Here is a 27363-nt window from a genome sequence, read left to right on the forward strand (position 1 = left end):
TTTTCATTATATTATGAAAATTTTATTTCATCCCTCTTCCCCACCTCAGTTCTAAATTTTCTTAAAAACTTTACACCTTGTCATAGCTTGTATGAAGGGCTCAGGCGAGAAAGCGCAAAGTATGGCAGTCACCCGAATAATTAACTATTAAAGCGTGATACTTACTGTAACATCAGTGCCGAACGTCAGTGTCTGAAACAATTTGATCTAAATTTGTTCGTCTGTCTGTATGTACGCGCCACGCTACAGGGCGCAATTTTCGGTCTTTTAACGTTAAATTTTGAGGGTAGAGGCACAGGATGTCGGAATTTGCTGTATAGTGGTTCGGATCCCACGTTAAACAAAAAGCCCTGTCCCATATAGCCTTGTAGCTGATAGAAGACTGTAATCAATCAAACTAAACAAACTAATTTTATGCGTTTCGAACAAACTTGGGTTGCAGGATAAATTTGGATCCAGCTCAGTTTTTATAAAATATTTTTTAAATATGGAGCATTCAGAGCGCAAGGGATCCAAGTCCATTTTCAGAAATGTTCACTTTTGTTCGGCAAAGTAGTATCTTTGTAGCCAAGGGTACGAAATAAATGAAACAAAAACCACGTGAAAGGGTGTGGACTACAGTTTCATAGAACAATCGCTAGACAAGGGCGTTGATGGTGGTGGAGGAGGACTAATTTCCCCCTCCTTACTTATAAATTTAAGATATTAACATTATATTGTGTACGCTGCAGCTTGGGAATGAATAACAAGTCAAGCTCCGAATGCCATAGTAAATGATGCATAATAACGTTAAATAAATGCAGGGTATGTCCAAAAGAATATACCGATACAAAACGTCATATTTCCACAACTATGAATAAGATTCAAAAAGAAAGAAAAACTACACGGAAAGATGCAATCTAGAATTTTAAATGATTGCAGCTAGAGAAGGGCGTTCGTTTAGAGATCATCCGCTCCCTACCCTGAATTTCAGATTTTGGGAGCAGTAATGCAGATTTAGAATATTTTTGCTGAGCAAAGTCCAACATAAAAAATTTGAAGTCCTTATACCGAATAAATAGGATTTTGATCAGTGAAAATCCATTTCCATTGGCCGTAAGGAGCTATAGGCCTATATTGCTCTCTTGTATAATTTTTGCCCAAGGATTCCAATGGTGGCTCTTCTTTCGAGTTTCAGGCCTACTTAAAATTCTGGAAATTTGGTCCTAAACAACTTTCAAGTGTTAATCATTTTTATGTTCTCCGTATTTATTCGGTGTAAGGACCTCAAGCTTGTTCTGTTGGACTTTGCTGATCAAAAGATTTCTAAAACTGCCTGACTGCCCCCAAAATCTGAAATTCAGGGTGGGGATGGGGGCGGTTGCCCTCCTGTCCCACTGACGTCCCTGTCTAGCGGCTATCGTATGAAACTATCCCACGCCCTTTCGCATAGTTTGTTACATTTGTTTTGGACTCTTGACTGCGAAGATATTACGTTTTGAAATAGAATTCATGTGCTGAGCAAAACTGAACTTTATTGAAAATCGATTTGGATCAATTGTGCTCTGAACGCCCCAAATATTACTTTTCTTCAATAAATTATTGACTCAAAAAACAACCAATTACATACGCTTGCAAGAAAATATTCTAAAGTTAGCACATGAAGTGTACTTCAAACATTACTTTTCGAAAATGTATTATTTTAAAATGATTTTATTAGCATCAGTGTTCTGAAATAGTAATAAAATTTTGCAACAAAAATCTCACCCGCCTCCACGAAACGCTAGCTTAACTCCTAATGGCATAACTTTCAGAAGCAGCAACTCCGAAATGACTTGCTTTAGGGTTAAAATAACAGCACAATCGCATTTCTGGTAAAATTCTAGCCTTAAAACATGTAACATGACTCTCTTTGCATTTGAAATTTCGAATATCAAGCAAAGATGTCCGCAATGATGCTTAATAACACCATCTGATGTGTCAGACCACTTCCAAGTTTCATCATTCTCCCTCAACCCCTTCTCAACAAACAAGGATGTGAAAACTTTTGTTTTGCCATGTATATTGATAGATTGTGCGAAATCTCCTTAGTAGGTAGATTTAAAATATATCTAAAAAGCTTATTACAACCAAGAAAGTATTTATGAGAATCACTAGTAAGAGGGTGTAATAAACGAGGGTCATGGTATGAAATAATTTGAGAATTACTAATCTATAGTGAAATATTCTGTACTCAACACAGTGTAGTCTTAACCAGAATAAAATAAATGTAAAGATCGGTTACAAGAGCAAAAAAATCTTAATAAATACGTTATTACATGATTTTGAAATATGTTTAAAATCATGTTTTAAGCTGTTCAAAATGTTTAAAACATTTTGAACACCTTTTTCATGTTTTAAACACACGTTTTGTTCTTTTTGAAGGGAAAAAAATACTTTTTTTTTTTCAACCCTGGATCGATGTCCTGCTTCTAAACAATTCCAATGTTGACGTGCATGTTTTTATTTATTTATTTATTTATTTATTTATTTTTTATGAGCGTGTGTCATGCAGAAGAAAATTAGAAAGTAATATGTATTTATATATATGTTTCCCACTTTCGTGCCTGTTTTCAAGGTATCTTTCTGCTTCTGTGGTTAGTTATGCAAATAATGTGGTGCTCCATTACACGAAACAAATACAAGTGAAGTTTAACAAAAGCTAACATTCCAGTTGGCTACTTACTGTCAAGGATAAATGTGTTTTCTACTGAAGAGTTAATGGATATTTTAAAAATATTTTTCCAGAATACTTCTTATCATTTGGAATTGTTATATTACATATCAGACAGATCTTCTGCTTGAGATTGAAGTTGAAAAAAAAATACTTTTTAGTATATAAGCTGCATGGTCTGATGAAAGAATTTTCGACGATAAGTTTCATAAAATATATTTTATTTCGATAGACTAATGTGTAATTTTGTTTTGCCAGTTATCTCCATTATTTGGGGTTAAAATTGACTAGGTATAACGGAGTACATTTGTTTTGTCTTCAACAAAGAGCTCCTTCGTGGCTGAGCTGTTAGCGTACGCGCCTTTGGCGTGGGAGGCCCGGGTTTGATTCCCGGCGGGAATTCATGTGGTTCAGATTCCACGTTAACCACTAGGTCCACGTCTCATGTAGCCTTGCTGCTCAACAGGACGTAAATTCAAAAGTTAACTCTAACAAAAATATTTCTTTGGGAATTTCGTAAAACAAAAGAAAGTCCGGTTTTTATGAAACAAAACGTGTTTTGCTGGGACTTATTAATATGATTTAATACCTACTCAGGGGTGTTGAATTCCCATCGTTTAGAAAATTTATTTTAAGGTCACATATCTAAAACTTAGCAGATATTCATAAAACATAGCCTTCTTCTTCTTCTTCTTTTTATTTTGGAAAGGTTTCCCAATTATTGCTTGAGGTTGAAATCTATTAAGCATTAGGAGATAAATTCATCCCATAGTTTAGGATGTAAAAAATCGATTTTCTTGAAACACGTAATGTGTTACCATTGTGGCTTAGGAGTTTTCCTTTGTTTACGATCGAAATTGGTTAAAGAGGTTGAAATTATATTGAAATTTTCTCCATCGCTTGTTTGACTCTGCTCGTCTTTATCCCCGTTAAACCTGTTATCTATAGGTGGGACTTCCGAGCGTAATTGTATAATTGTTGTGTCCTTGTTTGTAAGTCCAATATGCAGGGTATATAAGTTCAGACTCGGCTCATTAGTCCATTAGCAGTGAATAAGGTTTTCTAGGTCTGACTGTCTTTTTATACTTGGAACAGTGCCAGGGGGCTGCGGTGGTTCAGTAGTAGAGCGTTCACCTCTGGTGCATGGGGTCCTTGGTTCGATCCTAGCTCGCGCCAAGTGAACTTTGTGATGGACAAACACCGTGTGCGTGAGTTTTCTCGGGGCTCTCCCGTTTCCTCCCACTTTTTTCATTCCACCATTTCATTCATTTTCCATTATCACCGTCTTCTTTACACTAGTAGGCATAACCGTGAAACGTAAAACTCAAAAATTTAAATTCATTTGGAACAGTGTGAACGGCGAAATTAGGCGAAAACGTTAAACATTTAACTACTCCTGTTCGTTCATTAACGTCAATATACCGATCTGGTGTCTTAAGGAAGAGTTATGGTGCTAATTCTTTGTTGTATGTGTTTGCTTTCTCGTGGTCCTCGTTCGGAGGTTGTTATCCAACACTTAGACATATTATAGACAGATTTCTTTGAACCAAAGATCTTGTAAATATCAGTTAAGTACTAGAAAAAATCTGCTTCACTATTCATTAGCGTATGAATAATCAGCAGTTTATAAATAATTAGTAGGTAAAATCACAGTTCGTTTTAACATTCTTGTTTTCTTTGTAAACAATTATTGTCCTTGCTTTCATAATATTTGTGCTCGATTGAAATCTTACCTGAGAAAATGTATTGTTTCGTTTCAGAACAAGCCACCGATGCATCGCTTGCATCAGAAAACTGGGCGCTTAATATGGAAATATGTGATATTATAAATGAAACGGAAGATGGGCCCAAAGATGCCATTAAGGCTATTCGCAAAAGATTGCAGCAGAATGCTGGGAAGAACTATACGGTTGTCATGTACACGTTAACGGTAAGTAAGAAAAAAGGTTGTGAATTAAAATAGAGCGCGCAAAGTGCGTACCAGACGTCCATACTGTTGGGAGTTTATAGTTACCCGCATATGTTGATGGCGCAAGGATATTCAGTAATTAGGACTGCACCTTGAGTTCGAATAATCTGTGTAAATAAAAGAGGTATAAGAATATTTTCAAGAAACTCTTTAAGATGCTTTAAGTAACAAACATTGTAGACTTTAGTGATATATGAGTAAGCGGTATACAGTTTCACGAAGATTTAATATAATAGGCCGAGAGTGTATTTATTTCTGTGATAATGTATGACGAACAAGGTTATGAATAAAGAATTAAGTGGAATTTCAGTTACAGTTATTGATGGCAGAGGTGTTCTAGTGTTGCAATTGAGAAAGTCTATTATTATAATTTTGAAAGACGGATTTCACGAAAACTACACATGCTTTCACCGTTTTAGATTTAGAGTAAGATATTCCAGTCACTTGTAAACTTAATTACCGTTTACAGTTTACATTCGTATAGTTACATAAAAAAAAATCAAAGGTCTTTGAGAAGTAATTTCTTTGAGTGGAGGAAGAGATTACATATTGCAAAACAATATTTAAACATTCGTTTTTAATAATTTTATTTGTGTCACCAAAATTAGTTATCTTTTGTTCCTAAAACACATAAAGAACATTCACATAGTTTGGATTGTCCTTTTTTGTGACATATAAATGATAATCGTGCGAGACCCTCATCGCCATCTAGTGTCGACGGACCCACGAGAACGGACCTGCGATACCTTTAAATGTTTCGTCAAAATTCTTCCGATATTGCCATGAGAGGATCTGGAAAGTTGGTGAACGATAGCAGTTCGCGATCTGTCCTTCATGACTTGAGATCTTTACAGGAGCAGTGGTGGTAAAAATGGGGTATCCAGACCTTGGTAAATCAACTGTTAAGTTGTTCTTCGCCGTCAAAAAGTTCGTGAATTCACGTGCGGACAATGGTGTAAGAAATGACATTGTCTTTACAAATATTCCTCGAAAAATCAATGGATATCAACAGCCTTTTCGCGAATAGAGATGAAATAATTTTGCCTTGCCCCGTTGCTCTTCCAATGGAATTCTTCGCTTTAGGGGAGTGTCAGAAAACGGCTTTGCTTTACATACAAACCTAAAAAATCTTTCATAATTATATAACTTAGGTCCAAAGTTAATTAATGTGTGTAACATATAGAACGTCTGTGTTTCTAGTATTTTCTCTGTTTATCTATGTGTCTAGTTAAGGATATTTATCGACATGGTAGAAGTTTTAACTGAGAGTACAGTCATTTGGTATGTTAGGATGTGTTGTAATTTTCATTTTGAAAGAGCATGGGATTTTTTTCTTTTTTCTCTTAAGGGGGAACGTCCGTGTTTTAGCCGCTTACGAGAAATTTACAAACCCACGCTTAGCTGTTGCTTACAGAAGTTCAATTTTTGGTCGGTAGATGTGTATAGAAGTTCAGCACCTCTGTGTTAATTTTTCCCCCCACTATCTTGCCTTTCACGCACAAGAAACTATTGAAGGGATTCGTTTAATTTTTATATGATGCACCCTACACTAGCTGGCAGTGCTGCCGAACTAGGATTGTTTTTCTAGGTTACATACAAAGCCAATAATTATTTTTTAAAAATTCGAAGAATTTTAATAATTTAATTTTTAATATTCACTAAAGAGTAATTCAGAGAAATAAAGGAACTATGCTATAATTCTATCTCAGTAAATAGAAGTACATATAAGTAAGATTTGTTTGAAATTTGACTACTTTAGCATTAATAGTTCGTGAGAAAATGGTACATGTATGTCCAAAAAAAAACTACAATTTTAAGAAATTAAAGTTTAAAATTGACAACGGATTTTCATCAATAAGGCGAGTCACAACATTCAGAAAGCATCATAACCATATTCTTCGTCTTCAGCTGTGTCTTCTTGATCTTTCCTATATCTTCTTTTCTTCATTCTTGATTCTCTGGTAAGCTTCAGGATTCCCAACTCCGATTTTGTTATACGCTTTCTGTCCACGTCTCGCAGTAGTCTGGAGGTGTATTTACCGCTTGAAATTTCCATCTTTTCCAGAACACCAGTTCTTGCTTCACGGCAATCATTAAAACACCATACACTGCAGTTTGTACGCTTTTAGAACCGGCAAATGTAGTTTCTGAACATCGTTGCCGTATCAGTGCATTGAAACTTTCATTAGGGTTCTGTGTTTTCCCATGAAAACATTTTCCCAAAAGGGCGGAATCCGCAAGACCTCTGTAGTTAGGTTTGATAGCATATATCACTGCAGCAGCCAATGAATGCTTATGCTACCAGCACCCACATTGCACTGAAATTTCATACGCAGCCTGTTGCCAAACTTGTATATCTATTGCCATGGATCATACGTTTTTTGAAAACACCTTTGCATCTTCCCATATTAAAAAAATAAATAATTACTGATAACACAGAAAATCCCCCTTGCTTGTTTGGCTGCATCCTTCCACTCAAGTCTGGCGCGCTTTCATATAATTATCGCGTGCACTATATTTACTAACACAGATTAATAAGGAAAACAAAGAACTGTGAACGCAGAACGCTAAAAATATTAAGCAAAATGGTGTGTGTATTCTTTTCGGAACGACAAAGCAAAAATATATTTACTACATCACTACAGAAGATGAGATGATTAAACAACCTGGAATGAACGTGAAAACTGAAAATACATATATTTAAGCCTGAAAATACAACAGAAGTACCAATAATTTGCATTTCTCGAAAGGCACCTGATGTCGTACGAACATGAAACTTCCAGCAATGAAACTTTAAAGACCGTAAATTCTGAAAATGATACTTTTCACAAATCGAAAATTTTCACCCCAAACACGGACATCCCCCCTTAATCTATATATATAAAAGAGAACGTACAAATCCTTTGTCCGCTCATCACGCTAATACGGCTGAACCAATTTCTTTCATTTTTGGGGGGTTATTAGGATTTGGACCCTAGATGGTTTTTATCATATCACTTTAATTTTCAATTACCAGTGTCTTGAGATAATTGACCATTCAGGTGTCGATAACGTACAAATCCTTTGTTAGTTCATCATAGGTAAAAATAAACGTATTTATATGCAACCCACATGACCGTGTCACTCGGCGGGTTAACATAAATGACAGGCGATATAATGTTAACATTTAGTGCAATCTTCTATGGTTTTTATCATATCACTTGAAAGCGAAAAAGTAAAAATTATCTAAGTAACAAAGTTTATTGCGTTCGGGGGTGACCGCAGCGAAGCGGGGCGGGTTAACATAAATGACAGGCGATATAATGTTAACATTTACTGCAATCTTCTATGGTTTTTATCATATCACTTGAAAGCGAAAAAGTAAAAATTATCTAAGTAACAAAGTTTATTGCGTTCCGGGGTGACCGCAGCGAAGCGGGGTGAACGCTGCTAGTAGTGTATAAGTAGAGATTATAGATAATTTCTAAAATAAATTCAGAAAACGCTCGGATCCCTACACTGTTTTATCTCCTTTCTAATACTATCTAAATATCGAGAACAAGGCCTTCAGTTGACCTATTCTTCAGAAACTGTGTGTGAGGTGAGTAACAAAAGCATTAACTGAACTCACAAAATCCAACTGCACGTGAAGTTTTGGCCGGCTGGTTGAAGGATAGGGATGATTTGTTTCTTCACATAATGGGTAGAGACGAAACGGACGCTAGTTTCCCGAATCCAAGAAATCCAAGCAAACACATTAAGTCGTAAAGTCAATGACAATCGTGTTTTAACACGAAACACGTATATTTCTCGTGAAATTCTTGAAACCGGGATGAAGAATGTGAATTGCTAAACACTTGTCTACAACCTGCCATTCAAAACCGACGAAGAGGAATGATATGGTTTGGAATTCTTTCGATTCATGACGGCGTCCACCCACACGCAGCTGCATGTACTTGAGACAATTCAAAAATTCCGATATCGTCCTCCCGTATACATCCCGATCTTGCCCCTAGTGATTTTTTGTATGTTTGTTTGTTCCTTTACCTGAAAAGGAGGCTTGTGCCGCAACTTTTCAATGACAGTGTAAAGTTATCAAGACATCAATTCTCGACTGGCTGAAGTTTCGAGGTGGCAGATTTTACACTGAAGGTCCACAAAAATTTGTGCCACACTACCAAAAATAGTTGAAGCTTCATGGTGATATCTAGAAAAATAGCTAAGAAATGTACTGTGTAAAATCAGCAACATTTTTTTTTCTCCTTTTGCTTTCTTCCTTGCAATATCCAATCAGTCTTGCGTATCAAAAAGTCAGCTGATACCAAGTAAATGTATTTCGTTATTAGTGTTGACTGTTGCAATTTGTCGTATCTCCGCGAAAGGTATTTCGTAAATTGATATGATGTTGGTTTTGATTGATTGTATTTAAAGAGTAGTTAAGATAGAACATTTGCTAAGAAGGAAAGTTCATTGCGGAAGTGTTGCAAGAAATGATAATGTTTCAGAAGTTGTTTTAGTATTGAGTGGTAAAAGATTTATTCGTGAGGAAGCGTGACGTTGAAGCTGAAGTTACGTGTATTGGGATTAATATCATTCAAGTGTAAGGAGGTAAAGAGAGAAGTTTGCGCATAGTGTGGAAACAAACTATTTCCCACATGACATTTTGTCAAAATCATCCGATTTTTATGAAATTTTGCTTCGTGGATTAAGAATCAACTCTGTTGCTTTACTCTGTCTCCACCAACACGTGAAGGTGAAGGTAGATCCATCATTCTGTGCACTTCAATACACACAGATGCCGGTTTGGCGTGGGAGACCCGGGTTCGATTCCCGGCGGGAGCTCATGTGGTTCGGATTCCACGTTAATCAGTAGGTCCACGTCTCATATAGCCTCGCTGCTGAAAGGGACGCTAAACTAAAAATCAACTCAACTCAACAGATGCCGGTTGTGCGATAACTTTCATCTATCCAACACATTTTAAAAATCCAGTTATGTTTGCTTCCTTTGAGTCTACGAATTTTCTCTATTGCGTGCAATAGATATGAACCGGTGCGTGATATCAATCCTGCTAACGATATGAGCTACTACGCGTCCTCCTTCGCAGCTTTAACAGTCCTTCATTCGTACGTACAGCGCATGACATCAGTAGTATTTTCTGACTTTTTCAACTTCGATAATTTATTTCGCAATTCCAAATTCTTTTGTACAATATTCATGGAAATTCAAATATTACAGGAGTTTTTAAAACCATGTTTTAAATTACAAATTGCAGGGTTTTAAGAACCTGACATACTTAAAAAATTGCTTGTTTTTCATAAGTGAAAGGAGATAATAAAATGCAACTTAACACGATCATAGATAATGTAATTCTGCAACATAAAATATGAACCTGAAGAATTTTCAGTATTGCCATCCATAGAAATTACAGTGATGCCAGAATAACATCTCCCCCAAAAATCTAAGTTAAGGCAGCGACTAGAGAAACAAACTCAACTGCATTTGACTACGTATCATGTTGCCTTGAAATCCTGTGAACTAATTTTTAAATAATAGTTGTATTTAGTTCGTAGTAAACAAAATAGTTTTAACACAGTTATTAAAATTAAATAATAATATTATTTAAAAAGTAATTCACAGGATTCCAAAACAACATGATACGTAATCAAATGCAGTTGAGTTCGTTCCTTTACTCGCTGCCTTAACTTAGATTTTAGGGAAATTGTTATTCTGGCAATACTGTAATTTCTATGGATGGCAACACTGAAAATTCTTCAGGTTAATATTTTCTGTTGTAGAATAACATTATATATGATTGTGGTAAGTCGCATTTGATTATCTCCTTTCACTTACGAATAAACAAGCAAAAGAAATTTTGTATTATTTTTAGTATGTCAGGTTCTTAAGCATTCTCTATAAGAAAGTCAACTATTTATGGTTTTGTTAGTGTATAGTAAGCCTGGATATCTACTTGCAAAATTGTGATTTCTTAAGGCATGGTCACTCTCAAGAAAGATGTAACATCATATTTCTTCCGAAAAATCTGTATAAACATCTCTTGTGGTAAGATTGGAACACACACGTGATGATCAGCAATCAGTCGTACATGAAGGTTAAAATAATCTAGTTTAGCGCTGGAAACAGTATTTTAAGGACTAAAACAATTAAAAAGGGGTAGAGAAATTCAGACACTTATTTTGGTGAATATTAGGAACAATTAGTATCTCTGAAATCACATGGATTGCATAGTTCCCAATCTTATCTCCTATCGAAGTGCACCTTTTAAAATTCAAATTGTAGTTATAACAAATATTTTAATCGTATGCGTTGAAAATATAATGGCTTTTTATATGTGCATTAATTATTTTACCTTTTCTCTTTTTTTCTTTTAAGGTTTTGGAAACTTGCGTAAAAAATTGTGGCAAAAGGTTCCATATTTTAGCATGTAATAAGGAATTCGTTCAAGAATTAGTAAAGTTAATTGGTAAGTGCCAGAGTTGTAGAAGGTAATTACTTCCGTTAGCAGAAAAAAGCCAATAAGTCTTGTTAAGAACGTATATATACTATTTGCCGGCGTATAAGGTACCTTTTCTTTTCCTTTGTGAATAAGTCCAAAAATGGAATGTGTGTTATATGCTAATGCAGGGATTTTGATTAATTCTATTTCAAAAAGTACTCGCGATTCTTGTTTATTGTTTTCCCTATTCCCTTAGGTGTGCAGCAGCATACCAGTTACGTACTAGCTCAGTGACTCAGTAGTGAAAACTTTTTTTCCTCAAACTGAATACAGAAAATAGATTGCGTCTTATATGTCGTAAAATACAGTAGGCCGATATATATATATATATATATATATATATATATATATATATATATATATATATATATATATAAATGAAAGTGACTACGTTTGTGTCTTCATATCTCTTGACCCACGCTATCATTTCCGATCAAATTTGCCACATAGATGAGGTTCGGGCCTGGGATGTTTTTTATCATTTCACTTTAACGGTGCAACTTAGGGGAGAGGGGAGATATTTTAAAATGATCAGAAATAACCGATATTAGTAACGAATCCATAGTTTTCGGGGTCGCTGAGATGTACAGTGACACTTCCGATGCCGTTTAAATACAAATTCAGTCACGCAATTTGGGGTAGGAGAAGGAGAGAAATATATAAAGATAATCGACAGTGACCGACATTAGTGACGAATCTATAGTTTTTGGTATTGCTAAGACGAACAGTGACACTTCCGATGCAGTTTAAGTCAAAATATATCCCTGTATGTCCAAAATGAAACGTATTCTGGTCGTGCGAAGGACGGGAATTCTAGTATTATATATTCGTGGCTTTTAAAACGGGAGTAGAAAGTTCAATTGATTTGGTACAATCCGCAGCAAAAAACCTGCAACATGAGCATGTAAGTTTATTTTGAAACTACGTCTAACAGCCCAGGGAATCAACATAACGTCAAAGTGGCACGAATCACGCGAGAAGAAACCTCGGCGTCCTCCTCTGCACACTTATTTTGGAGCAAGAAACTTTGTCGTTTCACAATAAACTTATATGCTCATGTTGCAGATTTTTTGCTGCTGACTGTACAATGCTACAGTAATTATATTGTTAATAACTTCTATTTCATCGAAAAGGCTCGTCACATTTTCATTTTGTTCTTCTTTTAATTTATATAACCTCACCCTATTTTCTGTAACTTAAAATGATTCGTTAGAACAGGGAAAACATTAGTTAGTGTACAATAATAGAATGGGGCGCTAACTTGGCTTTGAAGTAGTGTTAAAAGATAAAACGTGATGGCATTTAGAAGACAAACGCTCATTATTGTGTGGCTTGTGGGAGTTTAACTCACAGGATAGACTACTACATATCCTACAGGTCATGAACAACTGAGGATGTTTCTCTACCACGAAGAATAGCATAGAATTTAGACAAATGATGTAAAACGAATTAAATAGAATATGAAATATGTGATTCACAACATAGCCCACATCTCGAAGAATATAACGTGTAAATATAAATCAACACAAGAAGTGTATTCAAATATCTTATCTTCTATCTAATATAAATAAAATAAAGAGTTTGTTTGTGTGTTTGTTTGTCTGTCTGTCTGTGTGCGGCCTGGGGACCAGACGAGTGGACCGAGAGTTACCAAATTTTGGTCAGAGTACCTTGGCCCAGGCCCCAGATCAAGATGAAGCCCTTTTTTTTAAATTTCGAACCAGGGGAGCGTTTACCGGAACCGGCTTGGGAACCAGGCAAATTGGCCGAGAGTTACCAAATTTTAGTCACTAATACCTTGGTCCAGGCTCCAGACCAGAGTTAAACGTTTTTGTCAAAATTCGAACCAGGTGGACGTTTACCGGGACATGTAAAAGTAGTAGAAAATGACCGATATTATTGTCGAATTCACAGTTTTCGCGGTCGCTGAAATCAATGGTGAAACTCCGATCACATTAATTTCCAAATTCACGCTATTCGGCTCCGGGCCGGGGGTTACCGGGGTGCGGGTGGGGTGAGATACCGAGACATTTAGAAGTAATCCAAAATGACCGATATTAGTGTCAAATTCATAGTTTTTGCGGTCGCTGAAATCAGTGGTGACACTTCCATTAGCGATGACTTGCGAATTTAGTTACAATTACATGCGGGCCGGGAGTCGGCGGGGGGGGGGGGGTCCGAGTTGTAAAAAATAGCCCAAAGTGACCGATATTAGTATCAAATCCATAGTTTTCGCGGTCGCTGAAATTAACTGTGATACTCCCACTTCCAAATACAGCCCCCGTGCGAAGCATGGGTATATTCAAGTAGTATTAAATATAATATAAGATAGAGAGAGAGAAGGAATGGTAGCAATTAAAAGGTAAAAAAAAAAAAAAAAAAAATTAAGAATATGTTATGATATTTTGATAACTACCGCAGGTAATTGGACATCAAGGCTACTCATTCATCTTTGAGTTGAGGGCCTATCTTCGGGATAATGGACTAAAATTCGAGGTAATTTTAACTATTCTTTCCGTGTTGTGGTATAATTCGTAAAATAATGTGTCAACCTTGAAGATAAAGCACTCAATCACCGGTGATTTGTGCTGGGTTGAACTTGTATCCCGCTGACTAATCCGAAATCGAAAGTTAGGCATAAAAGTGCAACTAAAAAGAGAAGAGAGGTTGATTGGTTATCAGGATCTCTACTACCAGATTTATTTCTTAAGTTTACTAATTCTTTGTAGTTCAGTATAACATAGTAAACATTGATTAACTTGAAATAATTTCATGTTGACATAATGTTCTCGTGGTTGTAAATGACCTTTGAAAAAACATCTTTCTCACGGAGGCAAATAATCGATGATATGAAGAACAGATAACTTTTTGGTTGGAAGCTGGGCGAGGGTTCTCGGGAACATGAACAGAGATCGTACGGAGCCAGGCTCCTGGATTCGCAACATTAGGGTCACTTCATTCTGCAGTATTTGAAAGACATAGTGATCGTAACGTGATTTTAATAAATGAATCAAATCGAAAGTAAATATCCAAACTTAAAAAAAGCAGTTATTATATAAGCAGTTATTATATGATTTCCCTTGAGTCACTTTAAGATAAGAAAACAGACTGAGAGTATTTGAAAATAAAATCCTGAGAGAAATATTCGAACCCAAGGGGGACAGAAATGGGGAATGGCGGAAACGTCATACGGAACTGCATAATTTATACCATTTACGTAATATTGTTAGGGTTGTTATGTCTAGGAGGCTTAGATCATGTAGCCAGAATAGACGTAAGTAAGGAGCACTTTCAAAATTGTAACGTTGAAATTTAATCGTAAAAAGACCATTAGGAAAATCTAGGCGCTGATAGGAAGACAATATTAAGATGGATCTCGCAGAAATAGGAATAGTAAATAGAAACCGTATATTGTTGGCTAAGGAGAGAAATCAATAGAAAGCTTTTATGAATGTGGCATTGAATCTGCGAGTTACACAGGGCATAGCGTTAGTTGGTTAGTTAGTTTGTTAATTATATGACATCGAAATTTAGTGATAATTGAACAAAATTCTTTGAAAAGACCTGTGTTACATTTTGGTTCATTTTCTTTTTTCAGGACCCAAAAATGACCCACCGACTGCTGTACAGGAAAAGGTACTAAGTCTAATTCAGAGTTGGGCTGATGCTTTCCGTAGTCAGTCTGACTTATCTGGAGTGGTGCAAGTGTACCACGATCTGAAACAAAAAGGAATAGAATTTCCAATGACAGACTTAGACACAATGGCACCTATCCACACGCCTCAAAGGGTATGTATGCATGTTAGATTTGTGTGGTTTCATTGCACATAATGTGCACAGTGCGGCAAATAGGAAATGAGACTCGGTCTGTAAAAAAATAAAGAATAACAAGTGGAATCCGCTTTAGCCGGTGCATGCTAAATAGGAACCCCTTTTGTTTGTACAGCTTTGCACAATCTATTAAGCGATGGAATAGGACTTCGGAAAGTCCTGGACTGTAATTGTGTACAAGGTTCTCGTCATTGCTTTCTGGATGGTTGGAACATCGTCAAAAAAGTAATCTTTCAGTTTTGCTTTTAATTCAGGGGAGGAACACGTAGACAGGTCTGGTGAGTATGAGAAGTGTGGTAGCGTAATCGTATTTTTGGGGCTAAAAATTCACGAACTATGACTACATTCTCTGCTGAGACAACGATGCACTCTCTTCCGTTTCTGCTTCTCGGTTAAAGAATGGGACATTAAAGGTACACAGAACTTCCGTTTCTTTAAACCTTCTGTTGTTATTTCAAGGTCTATTATCCTGAGACTTTCATTTTGGTCACTCAAAATGATATCCCAAACGTTGTCAATCATTTCAGTTGTTGTGACAGACCTGCTTGGGTCTGGGCGGTCGTCATATTACACAGACCCCCTTCCAGCACTGAACCCTTCTTATAGTATTCAAAAACACAGAAGTGAAAAAGGCATTTGTTTCCAAAAATATTTTTTCAGCATCTCGAATGTGTCCTTTAGAGTTTTCTTATTATACAAGCGTACAAAGAACTAGATATTTACTCTTTATTGCACTGTTGAAAAGGTGACATGGTATTCTAATACCAGTCTATACTTAGCCGCATCACGCGCTACACTGGCAAGCGGCCGAGTTGGATCTCAAATGTTTGCATGTGTACCTAAGTTTACACGCAAGATTCACCACTTTGAAAATTTTTCGTGACGAAACTAACTTATTAGTGGAGCAACCCACATTATGCTTTACTTTTTGTTTAATTATGCTTTATTTTTTCCAAATTATGCTTTATTATGCTTTATTGTTAATTGTTTTTACAATAGGCCTACATTAAATATTCTAAGTATCTTGATCTATTTATTAATATTTTATGCAACCGGTTTCTTTCTTATTTAAAGAACTTCCTACTTAATGCACTGTAAGAGATGTGCTTTACTCGAGTCTTTTTTTTTTTTTTAATTATTTTGTACTGCTCTTCCTTCTGATGTTAATGCGCAACGGAAATAGAATTTTATCGCAGTAATGCATCCAAGTTCTTAATGTAGGGAGCCCGTACCCCAAGGAATCGAACATATTTAAAAATGAATTTACTATTAGATAGAACAGAAAATCAATATTATAAAAATGTGATTAAGATTCATTGTATTATTGAATTAATAGCGCTTGTAATGAAACTAGGTAATATAATACATGCATATACATATAGATATACAAACATAAATCAGTAAACAAATCGATGACAGTTTTGATAAATCACATTATCTGTACATAACGGTTTAATACGATTTTTTTTATAGATGGCAAAATTTTACAATTTTATTATATATAGCTCTGTAGGTATTTACAGATAAACGTACCTAGGTATATGATAGCAGTCGTTAAATTGCTTGCAGTATTATTGCAGTTAGTTTTATTTGTATTATATTTACTGGGAATAGCGCTATATGAATATAACAGATGATGTATATTGCTTTAGTGCACAAGATTGTTTATATATATTTTATTTCTCAGACATATTCATATTTCCTTTTATGACTTCAATATTATTAATTAGCATTCAACATTTTCTTCAACTTTGTATCATTATGTTTAATAACATTACTAAATTATACTTTATTCCTTTCATTCTTGTCGATTATTTATTTTTTATAATTAAACATACCTCAAAAATAGCACCAAGCAATAAGCAGTCGAGAGTTCCAGCACGAAATTCCCAATAAAGTGATATAGGTAACATACATCCGATCCATACCATATTAAACTTCAGACACCGCCATCATCATCAATAACCTTTTAAGTGTGGATACTTCTTATGTCTTCAGCGAGAATTATATTGTAGTACTTGCAAAACCGTGCACAGATAATGGGTTATAATTCACTTATAATTTACATGAAGCTCAAATAAAATCTATACCAGATAAAAGGACATCAGATTATTGTCTATGGGAACCCGGAGCGGGTTCACCGGTTAATGATTCATAATTTCAGTTAACATTTTCCATGTACAACTACTTTAAAACGACTTCTAAATACAGTTCTGTGTTTTACTTTGACTATCATATAAATCGATGTTTTATAGGTTAGGTCTTACAATTTAACATTAACAAACAGACATCAATCTCATTTGAACTTATAACAAATTTTATATCTTTATGTTTGTTTATTATTCAACAAAAGAATAATTTTTTAGGTCTTAGTTACTTTCTTCTTTTTCTGTATGTTAGAATTTTATGGTGCAGAATTGTACATTTTTCGTCAATACTTGGAATGATTGTAGCTTTGATAACATTACGTTGAAACTTCAGAATAAAATTAAAAACGTAATTTAGTCATGATTATTGTAAACAAATAAAACATATTGAGTAATCATACTGCCATCTAGGAGTTTGTAATGCCATCACGAAACATGGGGCATTACAATTTTTTTTATTTTTTTTTTATTTATTTATTATTTTTTTTTATATCAATTGTGTGTGCCTTAGAGGTGCATATATACAGAAAGGAAAAGTAACAGATGCCACCAAAAGATACAGAAAGTGCTCAAGTTCAAGAGGTACGCATAACAATATAGTGTGGAATTCTTGTGTACTATTCATTGTTGGCGGAAAGTTTTATCTCCCTTTCCTTTCTTTCCCTACACATCAAAGGATTACACCGAAAAGTTTACAGAAATAAAAGTAAGCTTTTCATTGTTGTATTGTTATGTTCTCAATGATTTTGCATCGTAAATATTGGTTTAAAAAATATTAATACAGTATGTTAAACTTGCAGTTAAACAGAATTTTCCAACAATGGTTCTCTATATTTTAAATTATGCTTTATGCTTTATTTTCTAAGGTTATGCTTTATTATGCTTTTAAAATTAGTTTCTTCTGGGCCCTTAGACAGCCACAATCATGCTCAAGGTACCAACCATATGTGTAAATTGCTATTATGCTTTTGGGCTGCTCTACTCATTAGAAAAAAAAAAAAAAAACTCTGTTTTTAATTGCCGCACTGTGTATTAAGATTGTACGTACAATAATTAGTGTGTATATATTATCAAATTAATATTCTTAATAGAAACAAAACAAAATCTGCGATGAAGTAAAATAACAGAAAAATCCAAACTCTTGACTGGTGGAAACAAGAACCCCGATCGTCCGCTTGTGGGAGGTTGCTTTATCAATTTTGGTACAAATACTTTTCTAGATTGTCTGTGTTTCGGCGATATATCCCTCGGAATTCTTCACTAGAATCATCTGTTGTTCGTAGAAGTAAGTTAATAGTGGTAGATATTTCAGCTGAGGAGACATCGACATACGTACTGTATATTATTCATTTTTGTTTCGAGACTAGTAGGCATTTAAATATTAATAGGCACAAAGCAGCGATGGAATAACACAGAATGGCAGAGGCTCGAATCCAAATCGTTCGCTTACTGCATTACAGTTCCACTCACTGAGCTACCACTGTTTCTGCGTTTGGGTGCACAAATGATAAAGCGGATGGGAGATTTGCGTTAGAGACATTTTGAGATTTCTCCATTTTATTTCAGCATTGTTCTGTGCACTCTCATACCTAACTATTTTCAAAAATAAAATTACTTACAAGTCCTCAATTGAGAAGTAATTGAGATTTTTATATTACCCGTAGCGCCTTGTACACCGTTTGAGATTTGAGATGTAATATATATATACATATATCAGCATTTTATTTTAAGATTTTGGGTTTTGCGTCTCAAATTAATAAACAAATTTAAATTTCTGTAGCAATTTTTAAGTTTTGTATCATATCTCCGTTAGTGTAAAAAATAATAATCTATAATAATAATAATAATAATAAAATAATAATAATAATAATAATCTATTATTACTCCTGTGTTACTATTTGTTTAACTGTATTATATGGATAGGAAATAATGAAAATCAACATTTTTGTATGGCACAAACAATAGTGATAATGGAAAGTAGCACAAAGAAAAAATAATGGCAGTTTTTAAAGTGCTAACTTTGTCGTATTTATTGTCTAAGTTGGTGGTTCGTTTTAAGTTCCTCCATATCGAGTTTTCTGTTAAGTGCTGAATCCGTAACGCCGTCACGAAACGAAGAATCGGAATCATGCAGTCTACAAAATGAGTCTTCATGTGGACAATACGTTAATTTCACTCCTGTTCACTTCGTAATTGATATTATAGTCAAATACTACTCAAATACAGTTCATTTTTCCACTTTTAAAAAGTTCTAACCAAACACTATTTTTCTTTTTCCATTTTGTAGTGTATGAGCTAGCAAGAGGCTTAGCAAAAAGAACATGTCTGAACTAATGCTATGTTAAGAGCTAAATAGATCATTTATGGACCCCATAGCAGAGCTGGGAACAAATGTGAAAGGGCAGAAAAGAGAGTACTGCTAAAGTTTCGTGATTTTGCTAGTGATCTTGTTTGTGGGGTCTTGCATCTCGAAGTCGTATTAAGGTCCTTTATTTCTAGATGCGGTATAGTGTCAAAGTACAAAATATATCTTGTCGACAATTCTATGACCAGTATCCAATAATATGGTGTGTAGTCCATAGTAGACTGGTTTTGGTTTGTATTATTCAGAACCTACAATATATCTGATGGGGAATTATTGGCTTTTCGAGCGGAGAGATGTTTATCACTGAATGTTTACCAGTATATGTAACATCGAAAGAGAGCTGCTCTGTCTTGATTGAAGGAAATACAGTGATACATTTGTGTGTGTGTGCGTGCGCGCGCAGAAGTAGCCCATTTCGGTAATAAGTTATGCTCATAAGTGTATCACTATCCGATGTAATACCACTTTAAAAACTCTGATATTTAGTGAAGTTTTATATGAAAAGTAAATTTACTTGTTGATTACTGCTACTAATACTCTTCTTGGATAATGTATGAAACTGAGCTGTGGATTCTTAAAATTCATTGTTTACTAGCATTATTACATAATTATGAACTTGGTTTTGAATAGATTTCTTACTTAAGTTAGAAGACTACCTAACCTTGGCTTTTATATTACCGGTAGTAATTTCGTATTTAATCTTTAGTTGAAACGTAAAAATTCCTGTGAACATCATTCATTATGTACTGAGATATATTGTTTATAAGGGAAGAAAAGTCATGTTTCGAGTACATAAATTATGTATTTTGAAACTATATTGATCTCAGTACTAATAGTACCATATATGTCGATAGTATATTGGTGGGGACACTCGGTCAGAAAGATGTTACAGTTTTTTAGGCCAGCCATTCTTAGTAAGGTTTTTCTTGAGTATTCTAATTCACACCAGGCAAATGCCGCGATGATACCTGACACAATTCCCAGGCCGCCTCCTTCCTTTTCCACTTCCTCGGGTAGTGATTGCCGAGGGACATCATCCTTCATACGTGACGAGCTTGAAAGACCGTAGATGCTAAATGCTCACAAGGGAGGGTCAAGAAATGTCTCCGCTGACAAGTAACACTTCACATCGTTGCTGCCGGTCTGACGCTAAACTATACATTTTCGGAAAGCACTAGTCCTAAATAGGATAACTACACAGTGCGACGGTCAGACGTTGCCGCGTTCAGGACTTATGGAGCGTCAAACATTAACATGGGGTTTATGAGAGTTACAGGAAACGAAGAAGAACACAAGGTTTGTGACGTTTGAATCGACGTTGTCTGATTGAGCACTTGTTTGCGTAAGTTAAAGGGTACAATCAATGTGCAAATCGTCGAACAGAGCATGAGAGATGCAAAGAGTGCGCTCACAGTGTGCACACTTGACGAACGGTAGTTCGCCGCACGTGAAGCACACGTCACCTTCGTCGAGGGAGTCAAAGCAGTACTCGTGCGGAGAGATCCACATTCCCGGCTCCTCGTCCAGATAGCCAGCCTTGTGGAAAGCGTACCGGATCAGGTTCTTGAATCGGGGTGCGCTGAACTGGTAGAGTGAAAACGACTGTAGTGCCAGGAATCGATCGCGATGCCAGATATCCATGACACTGTCCATGGCCAGTGTGTCGGTCACAAAGCGTACAAAGGACTTGTACTGACGGAAGAAATGCACATCTAAAGGCTGAATCTTTCCAGTGCAACCACCAGGAATCAGTCTCTTGTGCAACGCAACGTCGGCAGGCTTCAGTGCGTTCGATAGATTGTCGTCCTTGTTCAGAGTCCACGAGTCCAATAGCAAAACGATCTTCTTCCGATCATCAGGCATGCTTGGCCAGAACACTTGCTCGTAGAAGTCCTTAAGGTCGTCCCTGTTCATGTTGGACGTTTTGCCAGCAAATGATTTGATGTTCGGTGGATCTGCAGGCTTGTTTCCCGGAAACTTTCCACTTGGTTCCGACACCAGTACATACATCGGCCGCAGAATCTCTCCGGCCATGGTGATCACGGGCATGATCATGTAGCTGTGGGTTGTTGCGCTCATGGATCCCACAACGGCTCGCACGACTGTTGTTCCTTTGGTACGGAGAGTGCGAGTACTCTGCAACAACTTCTTGAAGCTACTCTGATCTGCATTGGCAACCTGCGTTGGTGGGATGCTTTCGCTTGCAATGAGCTCGCGAGTCGCTAATACGAAAGCATCAGCCTGCTGCTGCAAGTCCAACTCTTTCAGTTGCCAGGTCCTGCCGACCCTGTGGGTGATTGCACGGTCCACGATGTTGTTGCGCTTCTTGAATCTGTACACCCACGACGGTGATGCCTTGAACTTGAGACTCTTGTTAGGGTCCAGTTCATTAGCTGTTTGCCTAGCCCAAATTCGCAACGTTCGATCGTGAATGATAGCAGTGTGCTGTTTCTCCGCGAACATGCCCCGAACTGCCTCATTGATCTCTGCCATCAGCGTCTTCTTGTCATCTTTGCCTTGTGTTGCCCCAAAGTGACGTAGCACGCCAATGTTCCGAATATACCTGAACTGATTCTGCAGAGTCGAGTGGGTAGCACGACCGGTCTTTGTGTTCCAAGGCCTACCTGTTTTTGGATTTACCGTCCAGTAGGCATAGGCTTTTGCCTTGTACTCGCGCCACTGCTCTGGTGTCATTTTGGAGTCTTCTGGAGGCTGATCCTGGAACTTCGGCTTCTTCACAGGAGAGGGCAGGTATTCTGACGCTGATGAGCCAGATGCGGAAGACGTATGAGACTGCTGCGATGACGAAGGCATCTCTGCATCCTCCTGCTCTTGGTCTTCCTCGTCTCCAAAATCCATGTCTCCGTCCCCCTGGTCACCATCACTGTCACCGAAGCCGAGCGTACGAATCTCTTCAACGACTTCCATCCCGCTGGTCAAAAGAGACTTGATGTGTGCCACCATCCTTTGCTCTTCCAAATTTGGATTGCGCTCATTTGTCCCGATCTCGGCCACCAGAGCCCAAACGACCACTTTCGGATCCATCTTACAACGCATACCTAAAAAACACAAAAACAACACAAATGTTAGCACAGAGTACAAATGCAAGACGAATTAGCATGAAATAATACGACTGCTACAACACACATGTTAGCACAGAGTTCAAATGCAAGACGAATTAGCATGAAATAATACGACTGCTATGGTTACTCTCATAAACCCCATGTTAATGTTTGACGCTCCATAAGTCCTGAACGCGGCAACGTCTGACCGTCGCACTGTGTAGTTATCCTATTTAGGACTAGTGCTTTCCGAAAATGTATAGTTTAGCGTCAGACCGGCAGCAACGATGTGAAGTGTTACTTGTGAGATCCGAACGGGACAATTGTGTTTGCATTTGATATATTATAACTAGACAAATCTCAAAGTTATACGTGCCACCAGTCGGAATGTCGTGAGTTACAACATATTTTGTAATGTAAAAGCTACAAAGCTGGCAGAATGGTTTGAACCGGGTTATTTGTTCGGAAACGGTTGGGTAAATGGAAAGCTCAGCGAACACGTATCCCGTCATTTTCAAGGAGACACCTTTTGAGATGAATAACTTTGCCTTTAGGAATCCCGCAGGGTCCCAGACGGGATCCAACTCACAATTTTCAAATGGCAAGGGGAGTTAAGTAGCACATCGTTTGAAAGCTGTTGTAATATGAAAGAAAATGAAAGAAGTCTCGACTCTCTACGACAACCCTGTACAAAATGGCGGCGGGTCAAAATGTAGACAAAAATTTAATTGAAAAGTCCATGGTCACCACTATAAATTGGAAACAGTGAGAAAACAGGAAAGGAAGTGTGGCATTAATTTCAAAGTATAACGATTTAAGTTAAAACGTCTCGTCCCAAGGCCCTCACTGTGTCCCAGGTGGGGTCCAACAAAAAAATTTCAAGTGACAAAAGGGGTTAAATAGCACATTGTTTGAAAGCTGTTGTTAAATGAAAGAAGTTGGAGCAAGTCCCGACTTTCTACGACAAGCCTGTGCAAAATGGCGGCGGGTCAAAATGTAAACAAAAGCTTAATTGAAAATCTATGGCCACGTTGAATCCAAGATATATATATGGGCTTCCATTTAAGTCTTTTAACACTAATAATAATAATAATAATAATAATAATAATAATAATATAACTAATACTAAGATTACACATGTTGTATAAATAGAGTTGTGAAACATAGACATTTCCTTGTTAGCTGAGGTTATGTTGTTATCTACCATAGAGCTTGAGCTTGAGGTCAGCGCGAGGGGAGATAATCAGCTAGAACCGAGAAGAGAACAAAATACTTAACACGAATTTATATTTAAAAAGAATTAAATGAAATACTAATTCTGTTACAGTAACGAAAATGCAAGAAAAGCAAAAATTAACCTGAGAAATTTGCGGACACTACACACACACACACACACACATATATATATATATATATATATATATATAGAAAGATAGATAGATAGATAGATAGATAGATATAGATATCATCATTATCATAGGTATTCTGCCAGGTCACTTGCAGCAACTGAGAAGCTTCCATGCTCTGTAGTTTTCCGCTAATCTCTTCTTAATATGCGATTTTTCTCTTTTGATGTCGTCCATCAATTGTAGTCTTCTTCGCCACGTCCCTCTTTCCTGGCACTATACCCTCTAATACGTCTTTCATGATACAGTTCCTTCTTACCTAATGTCCTAACTAGTTTCTCTTCCTCTTCTTAATAATATCTAAAATTGTTCCTTTCTCCCCCATCATTTCTAGAATCCTCTCACTTGTTTTCTTCTCGACCCAGCTAATTCTTTCCATTCTCCACAACACCCCTAATTTCGAAAGATTCCAGTTATTTTTCATCCTTTTTGCTTAATGTCCATGTTTCTGACCCATACAGTACAATGCTCCACACGAAGCATTTTATGTTGTTTTTTTTTTTTTTTTTCCTCAACTCTTTATTCAAATTCCCACAGAATAGTCTTTTCTTTCTCCTAAAGGCTTCTTTAGCCATTCCTATCCTTGCTTTTATATCATGTTCACACTTCATATCATCACTAATAATACTACCCAGGTATCGAAAACTAGTCCCCTGTTCTATTTTCTCCCCTTCTACTTCTATATTTGACACCGACCCCTTCGTTCAAATCACCATGCAACAAGCGCCATATCATCTGCAAACCATATACGATATAATTAATATATGTTGTGAATTATCATCTGTAGTTGAAACTTTTTTTTTTTTTTTTAACAGTGAAAGTGTTTTTTTATAAATACAGTGAACGTCCGACGATTATGCTTCGGGATTAAGGGAGACAATGATGAGATGAATGGTAATGGTGGAATGAAGAAAGTAAAAGGAAACTGGAATATCGTGTATTGTAAATCAAAAATCAAGTCAAAATGTCGCAGTTGGTTTCAGTATAGCTCACTAACTATGTACTATTTGACAGTTTTTTTTTTTTATTATTTGTTTAGTTAATTGTATGTGGATTTAAATTATTGTTACGTGTTGAAGGCATTTTTGTGTCCATTTTTTAAACAATGTGCTCTAATGTTACTATGGAGATTTTTCTTTTTAAATGGAACTTGTGTGATATGTGGTAAATTTTAAACAGTAGGTCTTTTCTTTCATTTGCGTAAAAGGCATAAGTACTCCAAATTATATTTTAATAAGTATTTTTGTAAGAAAGTATTGTGGCAATTTATGGGTTGTAATTTTACTTTAATTCCTAAATATTATGATTGTGGACTGCATGAGGTTCAAGTCAAACTTGAATATCTTACTTTTAGATATTTAACACATTTAAATAAAAAGTAGTAAACTATATTTTATTTGTATTCCTTAGACCGTGTAACGTATTTTTAATATTTAGTTAATGTTAATAGTAACTTTACTTCTTTCACAGAGTGTACCTGATACGGAGCCTGTGCCTGCATCAGTGCCTGCGCCAAACCCCCACCCCCAGCAGCTTCCTGTAAATTCAGGTCCAGCTGTATTGGCTCCAGAGCAGTTAGCCAAGTTGCAGAGTGAGTTAGATATAGTACAAGGCAATATGTCGGTTCTTAATGAGATGCTAAATGAATTAACTCCTGGAAAGGAGCATCCGAGTGACCTGGAACTTCTACATGTAAGTTTAAAAAAAAAAAAAAAAACACTTTCATTGTTATAAATATTGTAAAATTCTTTCAGTTACAAGGGTAGAGCAATTAAATGTACTCGAGATTTGGACTTTCCCTTCACCTTTTTATTATAAAAAATCTTCTTATATACACAATTATAATAAGTAATTCCTCTAATATATATTTGGGTAAGATTAAGATAGGAACCCGGTGACCAAGCGTCGTGGGTTTTGCAGGTTAGGTTCTCTCTCGGGGTCTAGATTAGGTGTCTCTCTCTCGGTGACCAGGCGTCGTGAGAAAGAGAAAAGGAACCCGGTGACCAAGCGTCGTGGGCTTAAGGATGGGTACCTCTCGGTGACCAAGCGTCGTGAGAGGGGTTTTAGGTGGTTTCGATCAACCCGGGTAGATTGATGTTGGTCGAGGCGTTCAGCTCCCTTTTATCCTGAAGTGTCGGCTTCTTCGATGGTTCTCGTCCTTCCGACTGTTGGCGAATGTTGGCGACTCCTCTTCGGGTCCGTCGTCTGCGTTGTTTTGTTTACCATTAACACGTGTTAGTACACATGGTTATCGCATGTTATGGGGACATGCGGAACCTTACAATATTCTATCAGTGGCAGGTTACTTGCTCTACGTAGAAGAACATGTCGTATACTATTTTAATGCAAGAATTAATCTCTCTTAATTCTGATCAATGTCAACAATCATCTTTATCTGTCTGTTTTTCTTTCCTTCAAATTCTTTATTCTCCTCTTCCTAATTTTATATATAATATTGTTAGTGCTTTCTAAGAGTTTCCATATCACGCTTGAAATTTTCTTTCTCCTTTTCCACATTCACATTTCGAAAAGTTATTTCTAATTCTTTTACGAGGATAAGTAAACAGTATTCTCATTGTAGTTATAACTTTTCTTACATTTTTCATACTAACCTCTGTCCTCATTTATTTTATTGTTATGCTATGAAAATTTGACCCTAATCCTTCAATTTGTATTCCTTTTGTTACGGATAGATCATGGCCGCTTCATTAGAATTTTGCACCAAAGAGGAACAGTGAGCAGTGATCCGTTTTTTGTAGTCGGAAGGTTTGTCAGGGGCCGCAATCCATCATCAAAGACTTTCGACACAATATGGGAACAGTGTCTTGCCGCAACGGAGTGTGTACGAATAGATTGAAGAATTCAAAAATGGTCGGATAAGTGTTACGCCCGAGGAAAGAGTCGGACGATCTTTTACGGCCACATATGTTTCAATCCATTCGTAGACACTCCGTTGCGATAAGAAACTGTTCCCATATTGTGCTGAAAGTCTTTGATGAATTGCGGCCCCTGATACCCCTTCCGACCACAAAAACCGGATCACTGCTCGTTGTTCTTCTTCGGTACAAACTTCTAATGAAGCGGCCGTGATCTATCGGCTACAAAAGGAAGACAAATGGAGGAATTAGGATCAAACTTTCATAGCATGACCACAACAGCATAACAATAACATAAACGAAGCCGGAGGTGAGTATGAACAATGTAAGAAAAATTACAGCTATATTGCGGATAATTTTTAACTTATCCTCATATAGAATGCAAAATTATTGCTGGATGAGATATAAAAGCGCATTTTGTGTTCCATTCTTTCGATATTTCTATCATTCGTATATTTTTTCTGAATGATATAGAAGGTCGTTTCATCCTTATGGTAGTGAATTGCACCCGCTTGCTCTAG

At 36.5% G+C, this 27363-nt stretch overlaps 1 protein-coding gene across 5 annotated transcripts in view; it reads left to right on the forward strand.

Annotated features, from left to right (window-relative positions):
- Positions 1-27363, forward strand: part of LOC145680246 (TOM1-like protein 2) — a 172184-nt gene that overhangs the window by 90846 nt on the left and 53975 nt on the right. For all 5 annotated transcript variants that reach the window (XM_081750573.1, XM_081750575.1, XM_081750577.1 and 2 more), the window contains exons 2-5: positions 4453-4622; positions 11032-11122; positions 14754-14944; positions 25437-25658. In XM_081750573.1, the coding sequence (XP_081606699.1) occupies positions 4453-4622; positions 11032-11122; positions 14754-14944; positions 25437-25658 (674 nt within the window). The remainder of the gene's footprint in view (positions 1-4452; positions 4623-11031; positions 11123-14753; positions 14945-25436; positions 25659-27363) is intronic.

This window comes from Thermobia domestica, chromosome 3 (assembly GCF_964235325.1).
Source record: "Thermobia domestica chromosome 3, izTheDome1.hap1.1, whole genome shotgun sequence".
Classification (NCBI taxonomy): Eukaryota; Metazoa; Arthropoda; class Insecta; order Zygentoma; family Lepismatidae; genus Thermobia; species Thermobia domestica.